Source organism: Cebus imitator, unplaced genomic scaffold (genome assembly GCF_001604975.1).
Source record: "Cebus imitator isolate Cc_AM_T3 unplaced genomic scaffold, Cebus_imitator-1.0 Scaffold95, whole genome shotgun sequence".
In the NCBI taxonomy this organism is placed as follows: Eukaryota; Metazoa; Chordata; class Mammalia; order Primates; family Cebidae; genus Cebus; species Cebus imitator.
In genome coordinates this window covers 5,281,753-5,304,040 of record NW_016107410.1, presented here as the reverse complement: position 1 = coordinate 5,304,040, position 22,288 = coordinate 5,281,753, and the positions used below count along the sequence as shown (strand labels likewise).

At 42.3% G+C, this 22,288-nt stretch overlaps 1 protein-coding gene across 7 annotated transcripts in view; it reads right to left on the bottom strand.

Moving 5' to 3' along the window:
* MGAT5 (alpha-1,6-mannosylglycoprotein 6-beta-N-acetylglucosaminyltransferase) overlaps positions 1 to 22,288 on the bottom strand; it is a 331,838-nt gene that overhangs the window by 191,426 nt on the left and 118,124 nt on the right. For 3 of the 7 annotated variants that reach the window (XM_017536083.2, XM_037741149.1, XM_017536079.2), the window contains one exon: positions 11,435 to 11,814. In XM_017536083.2, coding sequence (XP_017391572.1) covers positions 11,435 to 11,675 — 241 coding nt within the window. In that variant the 5' untranslated portion in view covers positions 11,676 to 11,814. Of the gene's footprint in view, positions 1 to 11,434; positions 11,821 to 22,288 lie in introns of those variants that run through there. The other 4 variants (XM_017536081.2, XM_017536082.2, XM_017536077.2 and 1 more) reach the window with 2 other exon arrangements.

Genomic DNA, 22,288 nt, shown 5'->3' with positions numbered 1-22,288 from the left:
GCCTGAACCCAGGAGGCGGAGGTTGCAGTGAGCCGAGATCGCGCCATTGCACTCCAGCCTGGGTAACAAGTGCGAAACTCCGTCTCAAAAAAAAAAAAAAAAAAAAAAGAAAAAAGTTCATTTTCAATTCAAGCAGCTATCTGAGTCACCATTTCAAAGCAGCCAACCCAAGGTTAAGGATGTTGTTAATAAAACACACAGGACAGAGATGATGCCAAGCCCTCTGTATCATTATACAGCGCTTGGTACATTAGGTATGTATTATGTAAGCGAACAAAAAAATGAGTGAAACAAACTACAGTACTCTCACAAATAAGGCTAAATAAATTAAACCTTTCCAGGAATGAAATTATTTTGCATCTTTGTATTTTACTGTTAAACCTCCAAAAACCGTTAACAGCTTTATCACAATTTTCAAGAAATAACAGTCCAGCACAGTGGCTCACACCTGTAATCTCAGCACTTTGAGGGGGCCGAGGCAGGTGGATCACGAGGTCAAGAAATTGAGACCATCCTGGCCAATATGGTGAGGCCCCGTCTCTCCTAAAAATACAGAAATTAGCTGGGCATAGTGGTGCGTGCCTATACTCCCAGCTACTCAGAAGGCTGAGGCAGGACAATCACTTGAACCTGGGAGGCAGAGGTTGCAGTGAGCCAAGATTACACCACGGCACTCCAGCCTGGGTAGAGCCAGAGCGATACTCCATCTCAAAAAATAAAATAAAGAAATAACAGTACTTTTGTTTGTGTTTTAACCTTAATGGTAACCTTTTATTCAATACAAGTGTATAAAGAATTTCTATAGTTTAATAAAAATGAGAGAAGAATATTTCTCCAAATTCCAGTATAATATTTAATATTTTTCATTGTGTTTTATAGCTATTATGGCCATAAAACGTGTCCTCAGCAAGATTATCAGTTTCAACTACTAATGAACTTTTAAAATTCTGTTTGTGCTTCAAAGCCTTCACAAAAAAAATGAATCCCAACATTACTACCACAATTCTGCATTCCTAAGACTTACTGTACATGATGAAGATGAGATCAAAGTAGTTGAAAGCATTTAAAATGTCTCCCTGGGGAAAGTAGTCTTGGGTTTCTATCATGCCGGCATTCTTTGATAAATGATAAGGTCGATTAAACTGCATTGGAACAGGTTATTTGACAACTTCTATTAAGTTTTCATTTCTAGGAAGCCATGGCATTAATGCGTAAGAAGCAGCTGGAAGGGGCTGAGAGACATATCCTTGAGCAGGACAGCCAAGGAGCTATAACTGCTAATCACACTTTTCTCCATCTCTGGAATCCAAGGAGATGGGATCTCAGTAGAGAGGAGGGCCCTGCTGGTAGAGTAAGGTTTATAGATCTGTCGGCTAACACTCTGTGGCTGGGTGTAAACCTTCATCTTCCAGATAATCAAAATCAATCAATATTTGAGGAATTACCAAAAATGCCCATGCTTAGGAGTTATGCTGTCCACTACCCCATTTTTCCTGGAATATGCTTCTAAAGCAGTGGTTCTCAGCCTTGCTGTGCATCAGACTCACTTTGTGCAGTCAGAGTTACCAGGTTGCATCTTAAAATGCATTAAATCCTGATCTGCAGAGTGTGTCAAGGATCGGGGCACAGCCTACGTTGAGATCTACCATGAAGGTACAGCCGCCATGATACTATGGCACAGAACCAACCATGCAACGAGCAAGGTCTTACAACTGAACTGCCAAAAATAATTTACATCTGTGCCTGCTCCTAAATCAAATCCCTTTTCAGCACGGCTGCCCGAGAGGCAGAACGTGCACGACAGAGCCACAGAGCACTTGCTGCTCTGGAGAAACCGGCAAAGACAGGGCGTTAATGAGAAAGGAAGGTGCTAATGAAAAAAGAATTAACCTCAACCTCTTATTTCCACTGACTGTCAGGAATGTCAAGTTTCATCAATTATATATTTTTAAATTAATTTTAGAGTGACCTTTCCAAAGATAATATACTTACAGTAATGACCCAAATATAGTCTATTCATTATGCATAAGGACATTCAAAGCAGTGCTATTAATAAAATAGTGTTGTTACAGATAAGAACTGGAAATTACCCAAACACACAACAAACAGATTAAATTACATTGAGCCATTCGTAAGACAGAATAAATCACTAGACTGTAAACTTAGGGAGGACAGAGACCAAATCTGCTTGTCATCTCTGTTTACCGCTACCAGCTATTAATATCAGGAGTTCAATAAATATTTGTTAAGTGGATGGGTAAAAAAGGAAAAGTGTACAGTCATCAAAAATACCTAATGGCATAAGAAAATACAGTATCTTAATTTTAAAAAGCATACATACATGTACATAAATACACATATACACATGTGTATGTATCACATTTTTTTAAAAAAAGAACTAAAGTGAAATCAAAATTTTATCTGCTAAGATCTGTACTTAGAGGTAAGGAGTATATTTATTCTTTATGTTTTCTCCATACTTCCTTATATGCTCTAATTTTACATAAAAATTCACATTATTTTCAAAAGCACAAAGACATTGCTATTTTAAATATATATATAGTACAATGAATTGTGCTTTTATAGATAATGCCATCAGTACCCTAAAGTCATGTAAGGCAACACTCAACAGAAACATCTTAGTGACCCTTATTGCCTTATCTCACTTGAATTTTAAAGCCACATATTGGATAATTTGCCTGCTCCTGAACTGACAAATGTAGCTTCCACCCTGTGATTGTCCCAGGCAGCAGATTCTGGACACAAAAGGGCGTGAAACAATCATCACCAAAGTCAAAGAGCAGCTTAGATGCTCAGTAACATTGACTGGCCTTCTCTTCTGGATTAGAGCTACAGATTTAAGCTGTCACCAGAACTTGTACCTAGAAGTGACTGTTTTTCCTGAGGTGTTGCAGAGGGTGTCATTACTATCAGGGAACTTTCCATGCATCGGAATCTGGTAAAAGAGCGTATCTCGGCCTGTTGATGATATTAAGTACTTTATGGAATCTGTAAACATTCAGAATAGAGTTCTTAGGCTATTCTCTGAATTTTCCTAACACATAGCCAGCTGCATGGAATAGGACCCAAGAATTTTAGCTTTTTTTATAGAAAAGATAAGGAATCAGAGAAGTGCTGAGAGGTCGAGCCTATTGTCATCCACTGTCTCCCATCTGACACCAGGGCTCATACCTTCCTGTAGGGCTGCACACTACTCCTTCCTGCTCACTGTACCATGCCAGAAACACTTGCACCACCAATGCCTTTGTTAGATAAAAGGTGAACTTGGCCACACCCGGCTTATTTTAGAGTCCACAAAGGAAAGATGTATCTTTTGAACAGGACGATGACAACCACATCTCCTAGTTTAGGAGGGTGTGGCAAGCCTGCCCTCTTCTGAAGCAGAGTGTATTTCCTCTTATGTCTGTTCAGGCTGCATCCCTGTAAATGCTAAGAACAGCTACATAAACAGGTTGCTGAAGACTTGTGTTCAAATGCATGAACAATGTCAGATCTACATGAACAGTTATAATTGGGTGGTAACAGATACAGGTACATTCAGGCCAGAGTTAGTGATAGTAGCAAAGAATGCACTTTAATAATCTAAGTGCTGGTTGGGCACAGTGGCTCACACCTGTAATCCCAGCACTCTAGGAGACTGAGGTGGGAGGATCACTTGAGGCCCAGAGTTTGAGACCAGCCTGGGCAATACAGTGAGATTCCATCTCTACAAAAAAAACCCTTTCTTTGTTGTTTGTTTTAAATTAGCCTAGTGTGGTGGCACGTGCCTATAGTCCCAGCTACTCTGGAGGCTGAGATGGGCATATGGCTTGATCTGAGAGGCAGAAGTTGTTAAGAGCCGTGATCATACTATTGCACTTCAGCATGTGTGACAGAGCAAGACTCTATCCACCAAAAAAAAAAATAAAAATAAAACATAACAAACAATAACAATCTAAGTTAATCTAAGTGCCTTAATAAACTTTGTCATTTGTAATTCTTACAACAAGGCTATGAGGTAAACTGATATTATATTGTCTGTTTTACAGAAGAGCAAGTGAGCTTTAAGATGGTCGGTGACTTGTTCAAGGTCACACATCGGAAAGGAACACAACGTGTTCCACCCTCACAATAGAAACACTCTCTAACTACCTTCCAGAATAAACAACGGTTCCCATGTCAGGATTATGTATAATAGCTACTTGGAGCCTCTTGGATGCAGAGCCCATAGGAAATTTCATGTCATTTCCTGCTTCACTAAAAACATTACTGTGATTTTCAAATGAGTCCCAGCTGTAACTGTACCACAGAGCATCACAGAGTTCTGCCAGAAGCTGCTGCTATTCATTCATGGCTCCTACTACGTGCCAGGCAAAAGGTACTAAGCTCTGAGGCACAGTGGGGAACAAAAAGGACCAAAGTCCATGCTGTTTCAGGACTTACATTGTAAGTGGGAGAGACACATGATCAGCTCATAAAACAAATACGTGATGCTAAGTAGCTTGTTACAAAGAATGAGAATCACAGTGGGCTTGGGCCCTGTTTTGTGAAGAAGAGAAGGCTAACTTCTCTGAAACAAAATGGAATGGGCATGGCTGTGTTCTAGGAAACTTTATTTTTACAAACAAAGAAGGAAAAGAGGAAGAGGTGGGGGAAAGAGAGCAAATGCAGAGGCTCAGAGACAGGTGAATGCTCAGCCACCACCCAGCAGTCTTGTCCTAGAAGACAGCTGCAGTGCCTTAGTAGACTTGAGAGGGTGCAGAGCTTTTTGGGTGTCCACAGCAGCATGAGGTCTGGCCAAGCACTTATGACAGCAAAAGAGCACCAGGACACAGCTGGGAAGAAGCAGAGGGTCATAGAAAGCTATGGCCACCAGGTAAGACAAGGGGCATTCTAAGCCTTATCGTCTGAACATGGCAATGACAATCACTGAGACTGAGACTCCAACCCCACACATGTGCATGCAATCCCTCCTCAACCCAGACTTGAAGTAGTGGTGCTGCATGAAAGGAAAGGTCATAATGACTGAGGAGTAGAAGAGCGAGCCCCTCATTCCAAGTTTACTCCTCCTTTGTAAAACATGGTCTTCCTCAGACCTCCTGACTGGCCTGGGCGTGCTTGTGAACTTGGTCTGGCTTTGATGAGGATACTGGGTGGGCTGGACTCTACCACAGGATAGCTGGAAAAGTCCCAAGCCACAGAGAGGCCCATTTTTAGGTTCCAAGCTTTTTAAAGCAGAAAGCCCTTTCTTTAATCAAACCAGCCACGTCACTGTAGACTAACTGAAGCATTCTCAGACACACCAAACAGCCCAGCTGTTTTTTTCCCTACCAGTTTCACTCCAAGAACAGTGAACTTACCTCAAGGGTGGGAATTTCTACTTCGGCAACAGTGGTTTTCCACATTGCCCCACAACAGTCCTAGCCCTCCCCTCGCCGGCCAAAAAAAAGAAAGAAAAGAAAAACAGTTCCTTGATCATATTTCCATATTTGTAGGAACAGAAACACAAAAGAAAAAGGTGAAAAAACTAAAACTAAAAAACCCTTTACATGCTTGCTTCTTTAATAAAATTCAACCTGTTTTCATTTCTTTTTCACAAGAGAGGTGGAAGGAAACACTTGCAAAAGCTCTCATCTGAATCTCAGAATGTTGTCTGAATCTGCAATACAGGGCAGCTGCTACCCTTTCAGAGCAATCTGTGGCAGCCCTAAATGGTGTTAACATCTTAGGCATAGCATCCCAAGCCAATGAGGGCCAATCAGAAGCCCAAATCAGTTACCTCTCCACTGCCCCCGACCAGCAACCAAAAGCCCTATGCTGGTTCTCCCCTCTCCAGTATGTGTCTCCTTAAGGAAATAACAACTTCCTTCCTCCCATAGAGAAAGCAGTGAACTATAGGGTGAGGCTGAGGTCTGGTTTACGCATAAGAACATCAATATTGATACGAGATGCCGCAACCTACACGGTTCTACATGAACTGCCGGCTTCTCCCTGACTCAACACCTTCCGTGCCACTGCTTGCTCCCTTCATTCTAGCCATAGTGGCCTCCCTTCTGCCCCAGAGTGCAGATGCTGGCCTTAGGGCCTGGCACACACCATGCCTTTTCCCTGGTACACTCTGCCTCCCTTTCTCTTCCCACTGTACCTGGCTGCTCCTTGGTGTCATTCTGGTTAAAAGATACCTCCAGAGATAGGTGACCTTCCAAGGGAAAGTAGCCCCTCAGATATTTTAAATTCTATCCCCATTTTTCTTTCTGGAATGTACTGCTATCTGACTTTCTCTTGTTTATTTCTTCTTCCTTCCAAAGAGAATAAAGCATCTATGAGAGTGGGGCCTTTGTCCATCTTTTTCCCCACTGTATGCACAAAACGTAGAGAATATTCCAGCCAATGTCACAGACATTTCCTGAAAGACAGGCTTGAAAGACAGAAGCCTAAGGTCCAGTCTAGGACTAAGTAGCTCAGGGAACTAGGAGACAGGCAGAAGGTAGGTAAAGAAGAGCAGGCATGCAGAACCTAGAGGTCAAGGAGGAATCAGGCAGCAGGCAAAGGGGATGTGGGTTAGGGGTCGGCAGAGAGAGGCTGGGAGGCCACAGCTGCTTGAGCCTGGGCTGGGCTGGCAGCTTTTCTAGGGCAATGCCCCAGCCCAGAGAAGCCAGGGTTAACAAGGTGGGGATGGACCATGAGGGGAAATGTCACCTCGCCTCAGGTTTCTATTACTTTTCATTGGAGAACACAAGTGGACCAGGTCTGTCCTGTTAGATAAGAGGTGACCACTAGGGATCAGAATTTGGGTCAGGCTGTTGGAGACAGAGATCAATTCACCTCAGAAACAAGAACAGCATTGACTGGGGTGAGTGGCACCATCCGTGACACAATTACCGAGACATCACTGGCAGGCATGGCCCCTGCCACAGTGGCTGGGAGAGGCAGATGGGGCTGACCTGTGGAGGGCTCTGGCTCTACACATGGCTGGGAGACAAAAGCCAACACATTCCTCTCTGGACTGACAGAGTAATACACAGAAAAGCCCTCCACATTGTAAGAACAAATACACTGAATGTTCCACACCGGCTGCCCAGGAGATATTCTGGGTATCGCTTTGGAGTTACCAAATCCCAAAAGAAGATCAGAAGTCACTTTTCAAATCACCAAAACAAGGATGGGTTGGGTCAGGGAAGATACTCTTCAAGTTCTGCTATTGTTTGAGTACTAGTCACAAGTCACACTAACAGCCAACAAGCACACAGTATCAGGCACCTGACACACAGCACCTCACTCAAATGTCATAGTCCTTGGTGAGAGGCATTGACACCCCACTTTAAAACAGTTTTGTGCTTCTAGGGCCTAAGCCACAGAGAGAGGATGTGGCAAAGCCAAACCAGTTGGCTCCAAAACCCACTACAACTCTTGACCTGTCACTTAGAAGCAGCATTTCCAGAGGCCAGAGAAATGCTGCATTTATATGTGCACCTTATGAAGATGGCATGAGTGCATCCAAACACAGGTGTTAAAGAGACTGAGACACACACATACACACAAAATCCAGTAGATAGAGACACTCACCCAGAGACCATTTAGGTCAGAGATTGATAAATATTTTTGGTAAAGAGCCAGACAGTAAATATTTAGGCTTTGCAGTCTCTATGGCAACTACTCAACTCTGCCACTATAGTGCAAAAGCAGCCACAGACAGCATATAATCAAATGGGCATGGCTTTATTTACAAACACAGCTACCAAGGAACACTTGGCCCATAGGCCATGGTTTGCTGACTCTGCCTTAGACCATGGGAGTCCCGGGAAGTAGATGAATCAATAAGGACTTTGATCAGGTAAGTATTAGAATAACCTATAGTGACTGCTGATTGATGGATTCAGAATGTTTCAGATGTTTTATGAAATAAATACTGGAATTATCATGTTTCTCTGTTATTGCAATTGTTACAAACAAATGGGAGTGGAGGTATTCCAATAAAACTATTTACACAATCAGACAAAGGTCTGAATTGGCACATAGGTCACAGTTTACCGAACCCCACTGCCCTGAAATCTCTAACCAGAAATTCTAATCAGCAATCATCTAAAATTAGCTACTACAATCTTTCAAATCCCTATCGTAGACCCATTTATACTGAGAGCCTCTGATTATACCAATATGGGGATGAGAGAAAGAGGAATTTTTTCCTTCTTTTAGCTGGATTCATTCAAACGAGACACAAATCCCAGCCATACTGGATCAACTCTTCACTCTTTTGAAGCAGATATGTAGGCAGTGCACTGCACACAGGCTGCATGTATGACAGAAAAAGAGACTGCAAACTAATGGCCCATGCATCCCCATCACTCTTCTGCCAGCCCAGTTATACCACTGAGAATCCTACAGTCTCTGCACCACCATGTGACATTAACTGCTAGAGCTGCCTGCATGTCACACAATGTTACTGATACTGACAGATTCCAGGAGGAGCATAAGTCATCAGAATGGCTTTCCAGCTTTCTAGGACTGGCCCTGGACTATACCAATCCTTAGTACAATTCTCTTGCTCAATCCAACTTTTTGGTGCCAGAACTGGAAACCAGGGGGAAGACTAGGCTTTCAAGTTTAAAATAACTGAAACCAGGCTGGGCACAGTGGCTCCCCGCACTTTGGGAGGCCAAGGCAGGCAGATCACCTGAGGTCAGGAGTTCGAGGCCAGCCTGGCCAAAATGGTGAAACCCCATCTCTACTAAAAATACAAAAATTAGCCAGACGTTGCAGTGTGCATCTGTAATCCCAGCTACTCAGGAGGCCGACACAAGAATCGCTTGAACCCAGGAGGTGGGGGTTGCAGTGAGCCAAGATTGTACCAGCCTGGGCAACAAAGCAAGACTCCATCTCAGAAAAGAATAAAAATAAAAATAAATAAAAAACCTAAAACTAATTATCTGCTTGTGAACATCCTTAACAAGATGGTGTCAGAAAGCGTTTGTGGTTTCTACTCTTAGGACAGTAGTTCCCCAAGGTGGCAAGAAGGGGGCAATTATCACACATCTAAAGACATTTTGACTGTTAACAACTAGGGAGATGTTACTGGCATCTAGTGCATACAGACCCTAGAGATGCTGCTAAAATCCTACCACACACAAACAGCTACCACAATCAAGATCTATTTAAGACCAAAATGTGAACACCACCAAATGGGACACCCTGTCTTACTAGTAGGATCTCACCATGTGATAATCCCAAATACCTCAAGCACATATATTTAAATCCAATTAAATTCCAGAAACTCAACTCCAAAAACCACTTTGATATGTTAAGTTGATTAGATGAAAGAGAAAACTAGCAGTTTGAGTTAGAGTTGCTGATGTGACCTGTTTGATTGTTTCTTTGTTGTTTTTGAGAAAAAGAAATTATTTTGCCAAGGTTCATCTATGAAAGGATTAAGTGGGAATAATAATTTCTACAGTTTCTTTCAGATGCAAAGTCCTATGATTACAGGCACATAAGGTGGCTGAAATTCTAACAGCTTATTCTGGGATTTTTGGTAACTTAAAAAATAATATTTCTGTGAGGCTGAAAAGCTAAGACCAAATTATTGTCCTTTAAAATGTGGGGACGCATTCCCTATGAGATTTTTAGCAGTACACAAGAAATAAAAACAGCCAAAACAACTGGATAAATTGAAAGCCTATACATTTGCAATTTGTGGGGCTTCTTCTTGCCCATGAAAAGTTTTGACAGGCTGAGAGAAACGGGAGAAACTGAGCGATACCTCTTCCCCTTCAAAGTTGTAACATCAAATGCAAACAACCAGAAACTAAAACAGCATCTGTGTTATCTGCTATGTGATATACATTGGTAACACTAATGGTGACAATCAGCTTTATTTTCTGTTGGTTTATCTAAACCACTCTGGAAATGTTACAGAGGAAGTGTGAATCAATGAGCAATTTTATAATGCAACTTAGGAAAAACTACCTAGCTGTTTTTCAGTGTAAGCTCTGACAGTGGAGTCTAATTTTTTAAATCCATCAGTTCAAAAAAGGTACCATTTTATTTAGATATATTAAAAGCCAATGCCTGCATACACTTTTAATAGATTAAAAGCAGAGAATGTGATTATTTACCTAGTAAGAATTGGAAAAAAATTTCTACAATGTTCCTTAAAAGCAAGCATCTTTTAACAAATACATATATACACACACACAAGTGTATAAAATTTTACACACTTTTAAAAAAACAAGTTTTCCCCTTTTGGAAAGAAAAAACTGCATGTGTAACTCAGTATGATTTCCTGTGCTTGAACTCAACCTGCACTGAACTGAACTGGTGCTGTACATTTTTGGGAATCATGATTTGAACTCTGCATACTTCAGGGTACCTTCCTTGAGTGGGTCACAAAACAGAGCTCCATTTTCTCCACCTCACCCAACCCCATTCTTGTATCTCATCTATACTATCATGGAGACCACTTCAGTGAGGCCACCAAAACCTCAATTCAATGATCAGACTGTCACTGACAACAGGTCATCTTCTACAGACCAAGTCTGCTCTGCAAAAATAGCATGATCTAAATTCCATTTGCAGTTTCTGTTTTCTAAGTATTTGTGTGTATATATATATTTTTGTGTGTATATGTAAAATATCAGAAAAAGATACACTGAAATGTTAATTGTGGTTATTGCCTGGAGTAGACTTATGTGTAATTTTTTCCTTTTTTTGCTTGTCTACAACTTCCAACTTTTTCTATATTAAGCATAAAAGAAAAATAAGTTGCATTCCATATGTGTATTTTTTTTACTCTGCATGATTTTAAAAAGCATTCTGAAAAAAATTCTTTTAAAGAAAAGCAACAAGTACACAAAGATTCCTTTCAAAGAGAATGCAAGTAGAAACAAGGGCAAGAAGAAGAGCAATACAATCTCAAGAAGCCAAAGGTTAAAATTCACCAGCATCCAAGTGCCAGTGTCCTATTTATCAGCTGGAGGGAGGCACACAATTGGCTCTAAGATTACTGGCTTCCACAGAACATTCCTCCCTATCTTCATCATCTCACCCCTACCAGTCTTAATTAAGTTTTGTTTAGGGAAAGATAAGGAGAATATTTTTCAGCATTCCTTGAACTCACTCCTACACGAGATTACGTGGTTCCAGAAATGTGTTCAGGGAGACGGAGCTAGCTGCAAATACAATCAACAGAACCCTAACTACTAACCCATTGATTCCAGGGGAAAGTGTTTCTGCATACACCAAAATGTATGCAGCTCAGAGCACCCAAAATGGCATTGCTTTAATTTTCTAAAGGTGCTCCTCTGTGTGCAATTGACTGCTTATGAAGACTGTGGCAAAGGACACTTGGTCCATGACAAGACCATGTCTGGGAGCTTCTGGGGCCATTTCAAAGCCAAGGCACACATTAATGGAGAGGTCCTCGTAGCACAGTGCTTACCATAAGCTGTCATGACTCCAGCGTATGGCCCATCCACCACATTTCTGTTTTCTTCTGCCAGCGCCTTGATGTACCTTTTGCTGAGGTCCAGGATCTGCTCACGCAGCATGGAGCTGCTTTCAGGCTGAGTTCGCTGCTGGATGGTAAAGTGCAGAAGCATCATACCCCAAATGAAGCCAAAAGTCACCAGGAAAAAGCCCAGCTTCTGAGAGGACAACTTCCACGGAGTAAAGAGAGCCATTGCTCTCCAGCAACTTCACCTGTCCTTGGCTCTTAACGCATTGAAGATAGACACAAATTCATGGTGTAAGTTGAGTGTGAGAGTCCACTGGTCTCACTCTGGCTCCTGTGTCAGCTGATTTCCTTTCCTCTCTTCCATTCTGCTGTGAAGGAGAATAACAATTAGCAAAGTGGTCACAGCGCAATACAGAAAAATAAACCAGAAGCCATGTTTCCACTTGAATAGCTCTAAATAAAATGTCAACTCTTCAATTTGCTGGTTCAGTATCTTATGATTCGGGGTCTGTAAGCTGAGAGGAAATCTGGCTAGGCAACAAGAAGCTAAGCAAATATGCAGGGGGAAGTGTGTGTCTGCGTGTGTTAACAGGTGTAGTGGGGCTGTTCCAGCTTGGACCAAATGCAAAACAGGAAGTTTGTTTTGCGAGGTGGGGAGGAGGCAGAAAGATATTTCACTGAATGTCAGCAAAAACTCAAGCGAAGGGTGGAGTTATATCACTATCGGGCACTTTTGTGTGCTTGTAACTTAAGCTTACAAAGTCATTATTATGTGCTTCTGGCAAGGACTACAGCATGCAACTGGTGAGGTGAGCAAGAAAGTGGATGCCCCCTCAGGGTAACTAGACAAGAAACAGATAGATTGCCCCATCTTATTTGAGCATGGCCAGCTTTCATTATCACTGTTTAGAGATGAGATGGCTCCCTCAGGGCCACCAGGCAGCCTCTCTCGGTGCACCGGCACTGAGAAGGTGTGCCAGAGGAACAAGCAGTGGTATTGCTGTCCCAGCTACATAAGGGAAAGCTACACCCCACTGCTCACTTGCGTGCTGCAGCACAAGAAATGTGGAACACCTGGCAGGCAGATTTTCTGTGGTTCTCACTTTCACTCCCACCATGAGGCAAAATGAGACATTAAAAGGCAGAGTAGTTTCAACATTAATGCAGCCAGATCCTATCTAATACTAGCACAAATCAGGCCACACTTCTCAATCAGGCTTCCCAACAAGTAGGACCTGAGCATAGGTTTCAAATGGTTACCAGTATGCCCACCCCTTCAGCCTGAGTCCTAGACCCAACACCAGTCAGCTTACAAATAGCACCATTTTCTAAGTGCCATTCACGGGAGAGGCTGAGCAATGATCCCGATCCCTTATAAGGGACTAACCCAGGATGTACTTCAGAGTGTACATATATGCTTCAGTCAAAGGATTCTTCTTTGCAAGCAACCCCAAAGAAAATGGTAGAAGGATCTTGAAGCAATTAGCTTTCAGAGTCTTGGATCACTGGTGGTCTGCCTCTTACTGTTTTCCCCTTGCCTATCAATAGAGTAACCAGTAGTTGGTAGTACTACTATTAATGAAAATAAATTATAAATTCTAGCTATGTCCCAGACATTATGATAAACAATCTTTTGTGGCTTAGCTCACTGAATCCTCATAGAAGTCCTATATGGTAAGAAGTATGAATATTATCATCTCTGTTTTATGAGAAACAGGAGAAAATAAAGGCAAAAGGTGATTAGCTTGGCAAAGGTCAGCCAGCTACGCAGCAGAAGACTGATCATCCAGGCATGGCCCAAGGGTTATTAAACCATGCCCCACCTTCCCTTCCTCATCCTCACTCCCCCAAAGGCCTGTTTGTATAGGACAGAGGATGGTTTTTGTATGCTTAATGGGTCATGAAAAGCAATAAAGAATATGTAGCAAATACCCTAAGTAGCCCACAAAGCCTAAAAAATATTTACCAACTAACATAACAGAAAAGGTTTATCAACCTCTCAATTCTAGACCAGTGGTTCTCCAAATGTGGTCCCAAGCTAATTAACAGCAGCATCACCAGTGAAAAATACCAATTCTCAGGCCCCACCCACACCCACTGAATCAGCAACTTTGGAGATGTGTTGCAGCCTGTACTTTAACAAGACTCCAGGTGATTCTGATGCACACTCAAGTTTCAGAGCCCCTGACCAGGCAGCCTGATTCCAGACCCATACATTCCACCACTATTCAACACCACCACAATGCCCATTACAATGATGCTCAAACTCTATCCTGTACTACTTTATAACATAAGTTCCTCTGCCCCATCACACCCCGCTCTCCCGCGACATACCGGCTGGTCTGCTCATCACCATAAACCATGCACATGCTTCCTGAGGTGCTTCCCAGTCTTTACTAGGCTGCTCCTCCCACCCATCTGGCACATGAGTGCTCTCTATTATGCTGACAATCAAACCCAGCCTGTTTGCCAGGCCCCAGCTTGTCCCACCTGCCTCAGACCACTTTCCCCAGGGCTCCAGCCTGCAGTGCTCCTTTCCTAGTCTTACAACACTTCTGACAATGGAGTACTATTCAACCAGAAAAAAAGAGAAATCCTGTCTTTTGCAGCAACATGAATAAACCTGAAGAACATTATGTTAAATGAAGTAATCCAGGAACAGAAAGGCAAATACTGTACAATCTCACATGCAGAAGCTAAAAAGTTGGTATCATAGGAGATAACAGGTTACTAGGGGATGGGGAGGAAAAGAGGACGGATGAGGATGGAGTGGTCCATGGGTGACAAGTTGACAGCAGGAGTAAGTTCTGGTGTTCTATTACACAGCAAGGTGACTATGGTTAATAATAATGTATATTTCTAAAAGAAACAATTTTAAATGTTCTCACCACAAAAGTAACTATTTGGGGGTGATGTGCATGCTAACTACCCTACTTTGATCATTTCACAATGTATACAGGTATTGAAACTCACAGTGTTCTCCATTATTATGTATAATTGTATCAAATTTTTTAAAAAATTGTAAAGGGGAAATAAAGGAGTATTATGAGTTAAAAAATACCTATCTACCTTGGATTGTTTAAAGTTTCTATGTGGGACTCTATGACATCCTTTAGGGAATCCCCGCACCACAAACACACCTTTTCAGAGAAAGACACTGACCACAGTGGCACAATAAAGTATCTGCTAAGTGAATATGTTGCCTAGGGCACTACAGCACTTTATTCAGCCCTTCTAACTTCAGGCCAAACAGCACCTGCCCTCCTTCCTTCCTCCACTCCTCCTCCCAGTCTGTATGAGTATGGGCTGCCATCAGGCCCTGGTGACTGAACAGTGAACAAGATGGAGTTTCCACCCCATGGGTCTGACACTTTGAAAGCCACACTGCTAACTAGGTGCTGTACCTAGCTCCTCAGGAATTGGTTTGTTTTTTTTCTTTTTTCCCCTTTGGATAACCCATATTCATTACTTAATTTTACCCCAGGGCTGAAGGAATTGTCCTAGGGCAAACAAATGAGGTGCTATATCAAAAAATGAGTTTATTTCACTATTTTAGCAAAGAACCCCAATCACTGGCAGGAATTAGCTGTCCACTTTCAGACAGGAAAACCCACTCTACTTCCTCAATTAACCCTACTCAATAGGCTTCTCAAGCTGTGTCGTTAAAACAAAGAAAAGATCAAGGGCCAGGAACTGAACGATGGCTTCCTTAGAAGATAGAAGCCTTCTCCTCCACGCTTGCCTTGGAGAGGGTCAGACCCACCCAGATGGTGTACTAGATGGGTAAAGAGATGGCCAAAAAAACTCAGCCTCGGTAAAATTATTCCTATTCAGAGACATACAAATTTGAAGTGAAAATCCCGAGCTATGAGGAGTTCAAAGTACAGTTCTGATTAGTGAGGGCCCAGATTTTAAGTGACTATAGAACTGCCAGGAAGCTTCTCTTCTCCAGTGGTACTTAGAGCTTGAAATAATAGAAACTATATTCGCATATACATACCACCCATAAAGAATTACAGTAGAATTCATCTCTACAACTCCTATTAAGGCAACAGAACTTAAGACTTTTCAAAAGCATTATTCAAGAGACACCCCTATCTCTCACAGTCACAGGTGGACAATGAGGAGGATAATGAACAGCCATCCTCACAGAGAGTCTTGGTACCACAAAATGACAATGAGGATCATCAGGAATGACCAGACAACTAACGGGGAAGCCTTAGACTAACAGTGATCAAGAAGCTGTTGCTGGAGCTAAGAAGATGCTTGCCTCCAGACCTAACAGCTGAGTCCTCTAGCTAAGGGCATCCAATGGGCACAGTGGGACTGTACAGTAAATATCTGAAGACCTTGTTGCCAACCAGATTAATGACAGTTCAAGGCCATGACTTCATCAATTCACCTCCAGAGAAAAACTTGTGCACCAAGTCAGTTGGCAGAATTTACCACCTCAATATGCATCCTCCCCACCCCCATCCTCCTACTTTCTAGAAGAGTAACAATCACCTCATTCCTTCCCACTCACTCCTCAACACAACTAAATCATCTTCCACCTTTCTAAAGATGGTCAGAAATCTCTGGCAAAGAAAATGTGTCGATTCTCCTGCTTTAAAAAAAAAAAACAACACACACACACAAGAAACGATGCTCAACATCATTAGTCATTAGAGAAAATGCAAATCAAAACCACAATGAGATACCAACTTCACACTCATAAGGACATATAGATAAGAACAAGTGTTGGTGAAGATGTGGAGAAACTAGGACCATCATCTACCACTGGTGGGAATGTAAAATGGCACAGCCAGTGTGGAAAATAATCTGGCAGTTCCTCAAATGGTTAAACATGGAGTTACCGTATGGCCCAAACAATTCTGCTTCTAGGAATTCTCCCAAGACAAACGAAAATATGTGTCTGCACAAAAACTTGTACACAAAAGTACTCAGCAGCAGTATCCATACTCAGCAGCAGTACTCAGCAGCATTATCCATAATAAACAAAAGTGAAACCAGCCCAATGTGTATGGATAATGGATAAACTGAGGAAATGGATAAACAAAACTGGCATATCCATGCAATTAAATATTATCTGGCTATAAAAAGGAATGACCTGATTATGCTACACACAGATGACTTTTATGCTAAGCAAAAAAAGTCACAAAGGACCACGTATTGCATGATTCCATTTATACCAAATTTCTAGAGTAGGCAAATCTGTAAAGACAGAAAATATTTTAGTAATTGCTTAGAGCTGGGGTATGGAAAATGGAGGAAATGAAAGGTAATAGGTAAGGTTTCTAGGGTTTTTCTAGGGGATAACAAAAAAGGTTCTAAAATTGTGTTGATGGGAACATAATTCTGGGAACATACTAAAAGCCATGGAGTTGTATACTTTTAAATGGGAGGATGGTATGATATGTGTATCATATCTCAAAAAAAAAAGCTGTTTAAAAAAAAAAAGCAAGTCCACCTCTAAAGCTGTGGGGAGGAGGAGGAGTTCTGCTTAGAACAGGCAGATGAGTCCTCATTGGCCCAGCACAGCCAACCCCAGGCTAAGCCAGCACTAAGGGCTGCCCATGGGCCTAGCAACAGAAGGAAATCACAATGATCTATTTCCAGTTCACCACATCCAACTGCTCTTATAATCTCTGGATCAACCTCGAAGGCCCCCCCTTCAGAAGGCTCCTGGCCCACCTTGTCTGGCAAATGCCAATTTCTCAGCCTATCTGAGAACACTGAGCAGCAGCCCACTTTCAATGGAGTGAGAACCAGACCAATGGAGCAGTTCCTCCAGGTGGCCATCCAACATCTCTGCAAGCCCTGTTTCTCACACAAGGGTCTGCCTCCTCAGAGGATAAACAAAGGCAGAAATGCCCATCCCTTCAGAAGTAATGCTAGCTCCAGGCAGAGATTCAGTCTCTTCCAATAGTCCCACAGGACAATTCCATCACAGCTCAATGGTGCCACATTCACACAGGACAGCACAGCTCTAACTTAGTGGTTCCCAGACCTCTTCTGTCTTCACTGAGTGCCACCTGAGCTATTTCATATTCATCTTTAAATGGTGGCTAGGGGGCCTATCTTTAAGTCTGCTGTCTCCACCCAATTTCTTTGGAAAACCCTACTCACATCTCCAGCCTCCCATTTTACCCCACCTCCCGCATAAGGGCTCCAGGGCCCCCTAGACTGAGGAGAACTCCTCTTCCTTGGAGTACTCACAGCAGCGCTCCTTCTGAAAAACCGTTTATCTACTGCTCTTATCTACTCTCTACAGGACAGTCCTGTTTCATCTCGCCTGTGGAGTTTGAGGCCCCCAAATACAAGAAATGCCGGCAATGGCCATGCCTTATACACAGAGGCTGGTGTGCATTAAGTGTTTGGACACTTTCACAAGATGAAAGGACAGGATGGTGAAAATGAGGTGAAGAAATGCAAATCAGCAAAGAACTCCAAGACCTCCTTCTGGTATGAGCCACAGAAGCTGGGCATTCTGACACTACATTTGCACCTTAACCTGTTGCAAGATTTTACCCTTAGTACTGAAAAAAAATCCCTTGAAGAGGCAGAGTTAAACTAAAGTGGATATGATGGTAGTCAGGTATTAACAGAGAAGAAAATTGGAGAAAAACACTCCAGAAAAAAAATTCTAGAGGTGGGCAGGGCAGTGAGATTACAGGAACAAAATACATCGAAGACAAGGGATGGAGGGGAAAACACCAGGGAACCTTTCTCAGAGGCCGCTTGTCTTATCACTGTTATGCTTAGAAGACAGCAGGAAATGACACCTGAAAGGCTGACAAGGAGGAACTGAGAGAACCCTGCCTCAAAACCCTGAAAATCTTTAATCTGCAGCTTGTTCTCCACTGGCATTATGTGATCCTAAGCGTGTCCATCTCAGTTTCTGCATGTATAAAATGGAGAAAGTTCTAGAATCACAGAACACTGCTAGAGCCAGAAGAGTAGGGGTGAGCCACCAAGTTATTGGTTCTCAAACTGTGCTCCAAAGAACATCAAAGATGTTATTCCAGAGGTTCCACAAATGTTTCATTTGACTTTTGGTTTTGTTTAAAATAAGTTTTTAAACATTTGCTTTTTTAAAAACAAGTTTTACATGCCAAATCCTAAGATACTGGAGACAATCAATATACATATCAATTGATACTGCAGAAGATCAGCAAAACTGCCCTGGCTACTTCCGAATCTGGAGTTTAAACTTCAAATTTTCACCTTACTGATCACAAAATTAATGCTTAGTAGTGGTCTAGTTATGTGTATTTTAAAATTCAGGCCCATTTATCTATTCATATGAAATTGTATCACAAAAACACTACCCTAATTAAATGTCAGGTGAGAGTTGGTCACACATCTTAAGGTTCCAAGGCTGACTTCCGCGTTATGACAATTGTCTTTAGATATTAATAATTCAACTTTTAAAACAATTTCTACTACTTCTCTTTTTGGTCTCCATCTCAATTTACATTGAAAGCAACTTCAAGTGTTTGGCAAATTATTTTTTAAAATAGTCACTCCCCTTCATAATTGGATGAATCTGGGCTGCTTCTACTCTGAACCAAAACACAGTGCAGAAATCAACTGGGTGCTAACCTTGCAATGACTGCCCAACATCTTCTAAAACCCCCAGTTTTGTGCTCACCACAGAACCACATCTTGCTGGTCTAACAATCAACTTTAAAAGGAAACATGATAAATTAAAATGTATAAAATAGCTTTTTTACAGACTGGAAGACTACATCTGGTTTTGCTTAGGGATCAAATGCAAACACTCAATTTTCAGAGGAAGACCATGAGGCCAGAAAATGTTATGTTTTCCAGTTAGAATCAGAATCAAACCAGCACCCCAGTCCTGCTCCTAATACTATATGGCCTGTGCCAAAGCAAGGTGAGTCACCAGCTGCATGCAGAAATTCAGAGAGGAAGAGACCTCTCTGTATGAAATGCAAAACAGAAACCAAAGTCCAGTAATATTAAGAAGCTGTGAGTCTAATGTCTCACCAATCTGAAGGGTTAACAGAATCAACACATGAAAGGGAGAAAAATACACATTTACAGAATTACTGGTATAAGGAAGACAGATGGAACAGGGACGCGGGGGGCAGTCTTCATCTAAATGCAGTTGGTATTAAAAGGAGAAGCAGAGGAGGAGGAAGGGACAGGCAAAGCAGCTTTCTCTTCTAAAATAAATCCAAATTCCTGGGAAGAAGCTCTGAGGTCATTCACTCCCCCAGATGGCCCAGTGCCACCAACCTGATAGAGCCCACTCAGCAGGTGCCCAAAGCTCAACTGTGAATCCCTGACAGCTGTGATGCCACCGACTCTCTTCTAGCTCTAGGTAGCAAAGGAGCTCAGGAGCAGACAGGGGTGCTGCCCAAGAACAGGTATGAACAGAGACCCTTCACTTTCAGGACCTGGGTTGTTTTTCTTTTTTTTTTTTTTTTTTTAATAAACAGGAAAAACACATTCTAAGTGAAAACAGCCTTTAGAACTGGCTAAACTAGTCTTATTTTAATTAACTAGCTGAAAGACACCAGCTAAAAACAACACACCTTTGATATCTTGGGAAGGCTGTTTGAATATCTGGGTTTTAAACAGCACCCCCCCCCACTTATATTTGAAGTGATCAAAACAAGACAATCCTGTACCCAGAGTTTTCATTCATCTTGCTACATGTGCATTTTTCCTGTGGGCAGGGAAAGGAAACCTCCAATGCCACCCACCTGAAGTGGTTATTTGTCTTACAGTTATGCCATCCACTCAGTGGAGTTCAGGGCTCCATATCTAGCATCAATAGCAAAATAAATTTCCAAACACTGTGTCTGGTGAATCTGGGTCCAGAACATGCACTCTCCTTCCTGCCCTATCTATTCCCAGGTTCTGCCACACAGACCCCAGCTCACAGGCAAAGCAGCTGTAGGCCTAAGCAAAGCAGGCCACTAGAGGGCGTGGAAGGGGAAGAGAAAACAAACATTTGATGATTTTACCCTCACTTCAGTCTCCTGGGTGTGCACATTACTGGCAGGTGGACAAAAGGGAACGCGGACAAGAATGAGAAGGAAGCTGTTGCTGTTGGAGCAGATAAGATCTTCACATGTTCTGTGAGTTTCATTCATCAGGCCCATACGATATTCACAGTTGACAGAATTTCCCATCAACAAAAAAAGGAAGCAGCAACTCCAAGAATTTTGAAAACATCTACTAAACCAAAACAAAACACAGGTCCCTGAAAATGAAATAAATTGCTTTAATCCAATGTTTCTCAATCTTTGCACAGCTGACATACAGGTATGAATAATTTTTTGTTGTGGGGAGCTATTAGATGTTTAGCAGCACTGCTGGCCTCTAGCCACTAGATGCCATTAGAGCCCTCCAATAACCCTCTACAATTAGGGGGTTGTGAAAATCAAAAAACATCTCTCAACTGTGCCAAAACTGCCTCAGTTGACAGAGACTGCCTTACCAATCAACAAGATTGTATCTACCTGCTAGAAGATGCTCAGACAGGTTCTGCCCATGTGACCAGGTTGCAGAGTGAGACAGAAGTAAACCAAGGTGAACCTGGTAGCCCATCGCCACCCCTGCCTGTGCTGAGGCTGTGGAAGGCCTCAGAGTGAAGGAAGGCGGCCAATTCCTGATGCTGTCTCAAGGTGACTGATAAATGAGTCTCATTTTCCCCACGTCTCCCAGTGCTGTCTGGGCACCAACTGAGAATCTCATTCCTAGCCTAGCTGTGCCCAATTTACTAATGAGTATAAGGCACTTGGTCTCTGCTCCAAAGATCCAGTCCATAAATCAATGAGCATAGAGAAGGCAGCTTTGAAGACGACAAAATCTAGATGATGTTTCATCAGACAGCCATAAAAAAGCCCTAGGATTGTCACCTGGCTTCCGGCCCAGGAAAGCATGGACAGGCTTTAAGACAGGTCGATAATGACTCTCTAAGAAAGAAAGAAAGAAAGAATCGTCTGTGAAAAGATCACACAGCATGTCAATTTGTCGGGTAGGTTTCCTCAACGTTGAATGAAAATACTCAAAAGATTCGCTTCCACTCTCAAAGGACTGTAAAGCCACAAAGAAATTTTATAATAAGGGTTAAAATGCACCTTTTCTCTAAGGATCAGACTTCTGGAAACTCTCTACATCTAGGAAAAAAACAAGAATGACAACAGGCCAAAATGGCCCCAGTAATAAAGAAAATCACAGTCACAAAAATCACCACACTTATTTCAGAAATATGGATAATGCCTTCAAGATAAGGCTCATTATTTAACAACTGCTTCCTGAACCCTCCGGCCCAATCACACCGATCCCTAGTAACCCTCTCCTCCACCAAGGGAGGAGCACGGGCTGGGTGCTGGCCTTCCTCAGGAGTGTTCTAGCTGCCCTATTTGTAGAAACCGAAGAGTCCTCCCCAAATTTGATTTGGTTTAAAAATTGCACTAGCTAATGGCTGAGGAAACACATGTGTATCCACACACATGCACTATCTGAAGTGACCACTCAGGCTTATCCAACTTAACCTTATAAAGAATTTCTCATCACTTGTAAAATAAAGTTACGGTAGTCAAGCCACTTGATCACACAGCCCCAAGCTCTAACAGACCCAGAGTCATAAAAGCCAAGGTCTGAATTTTCTTAGGGAAGAAATCACTGGTCAGATGATAGTTGGTGAGTTCACTCATTCCTTAATGTATACAGCAAGGTCAACTCTCCCAAACACTGCCAATAACTTGGGTCATCCTCACTGGATTCTGGTCACAAACTCTCAGTGTGCACAAATGATAAACCAGCTCAAGCTAAAACGGAGCATCTCAGGAGAGTTTC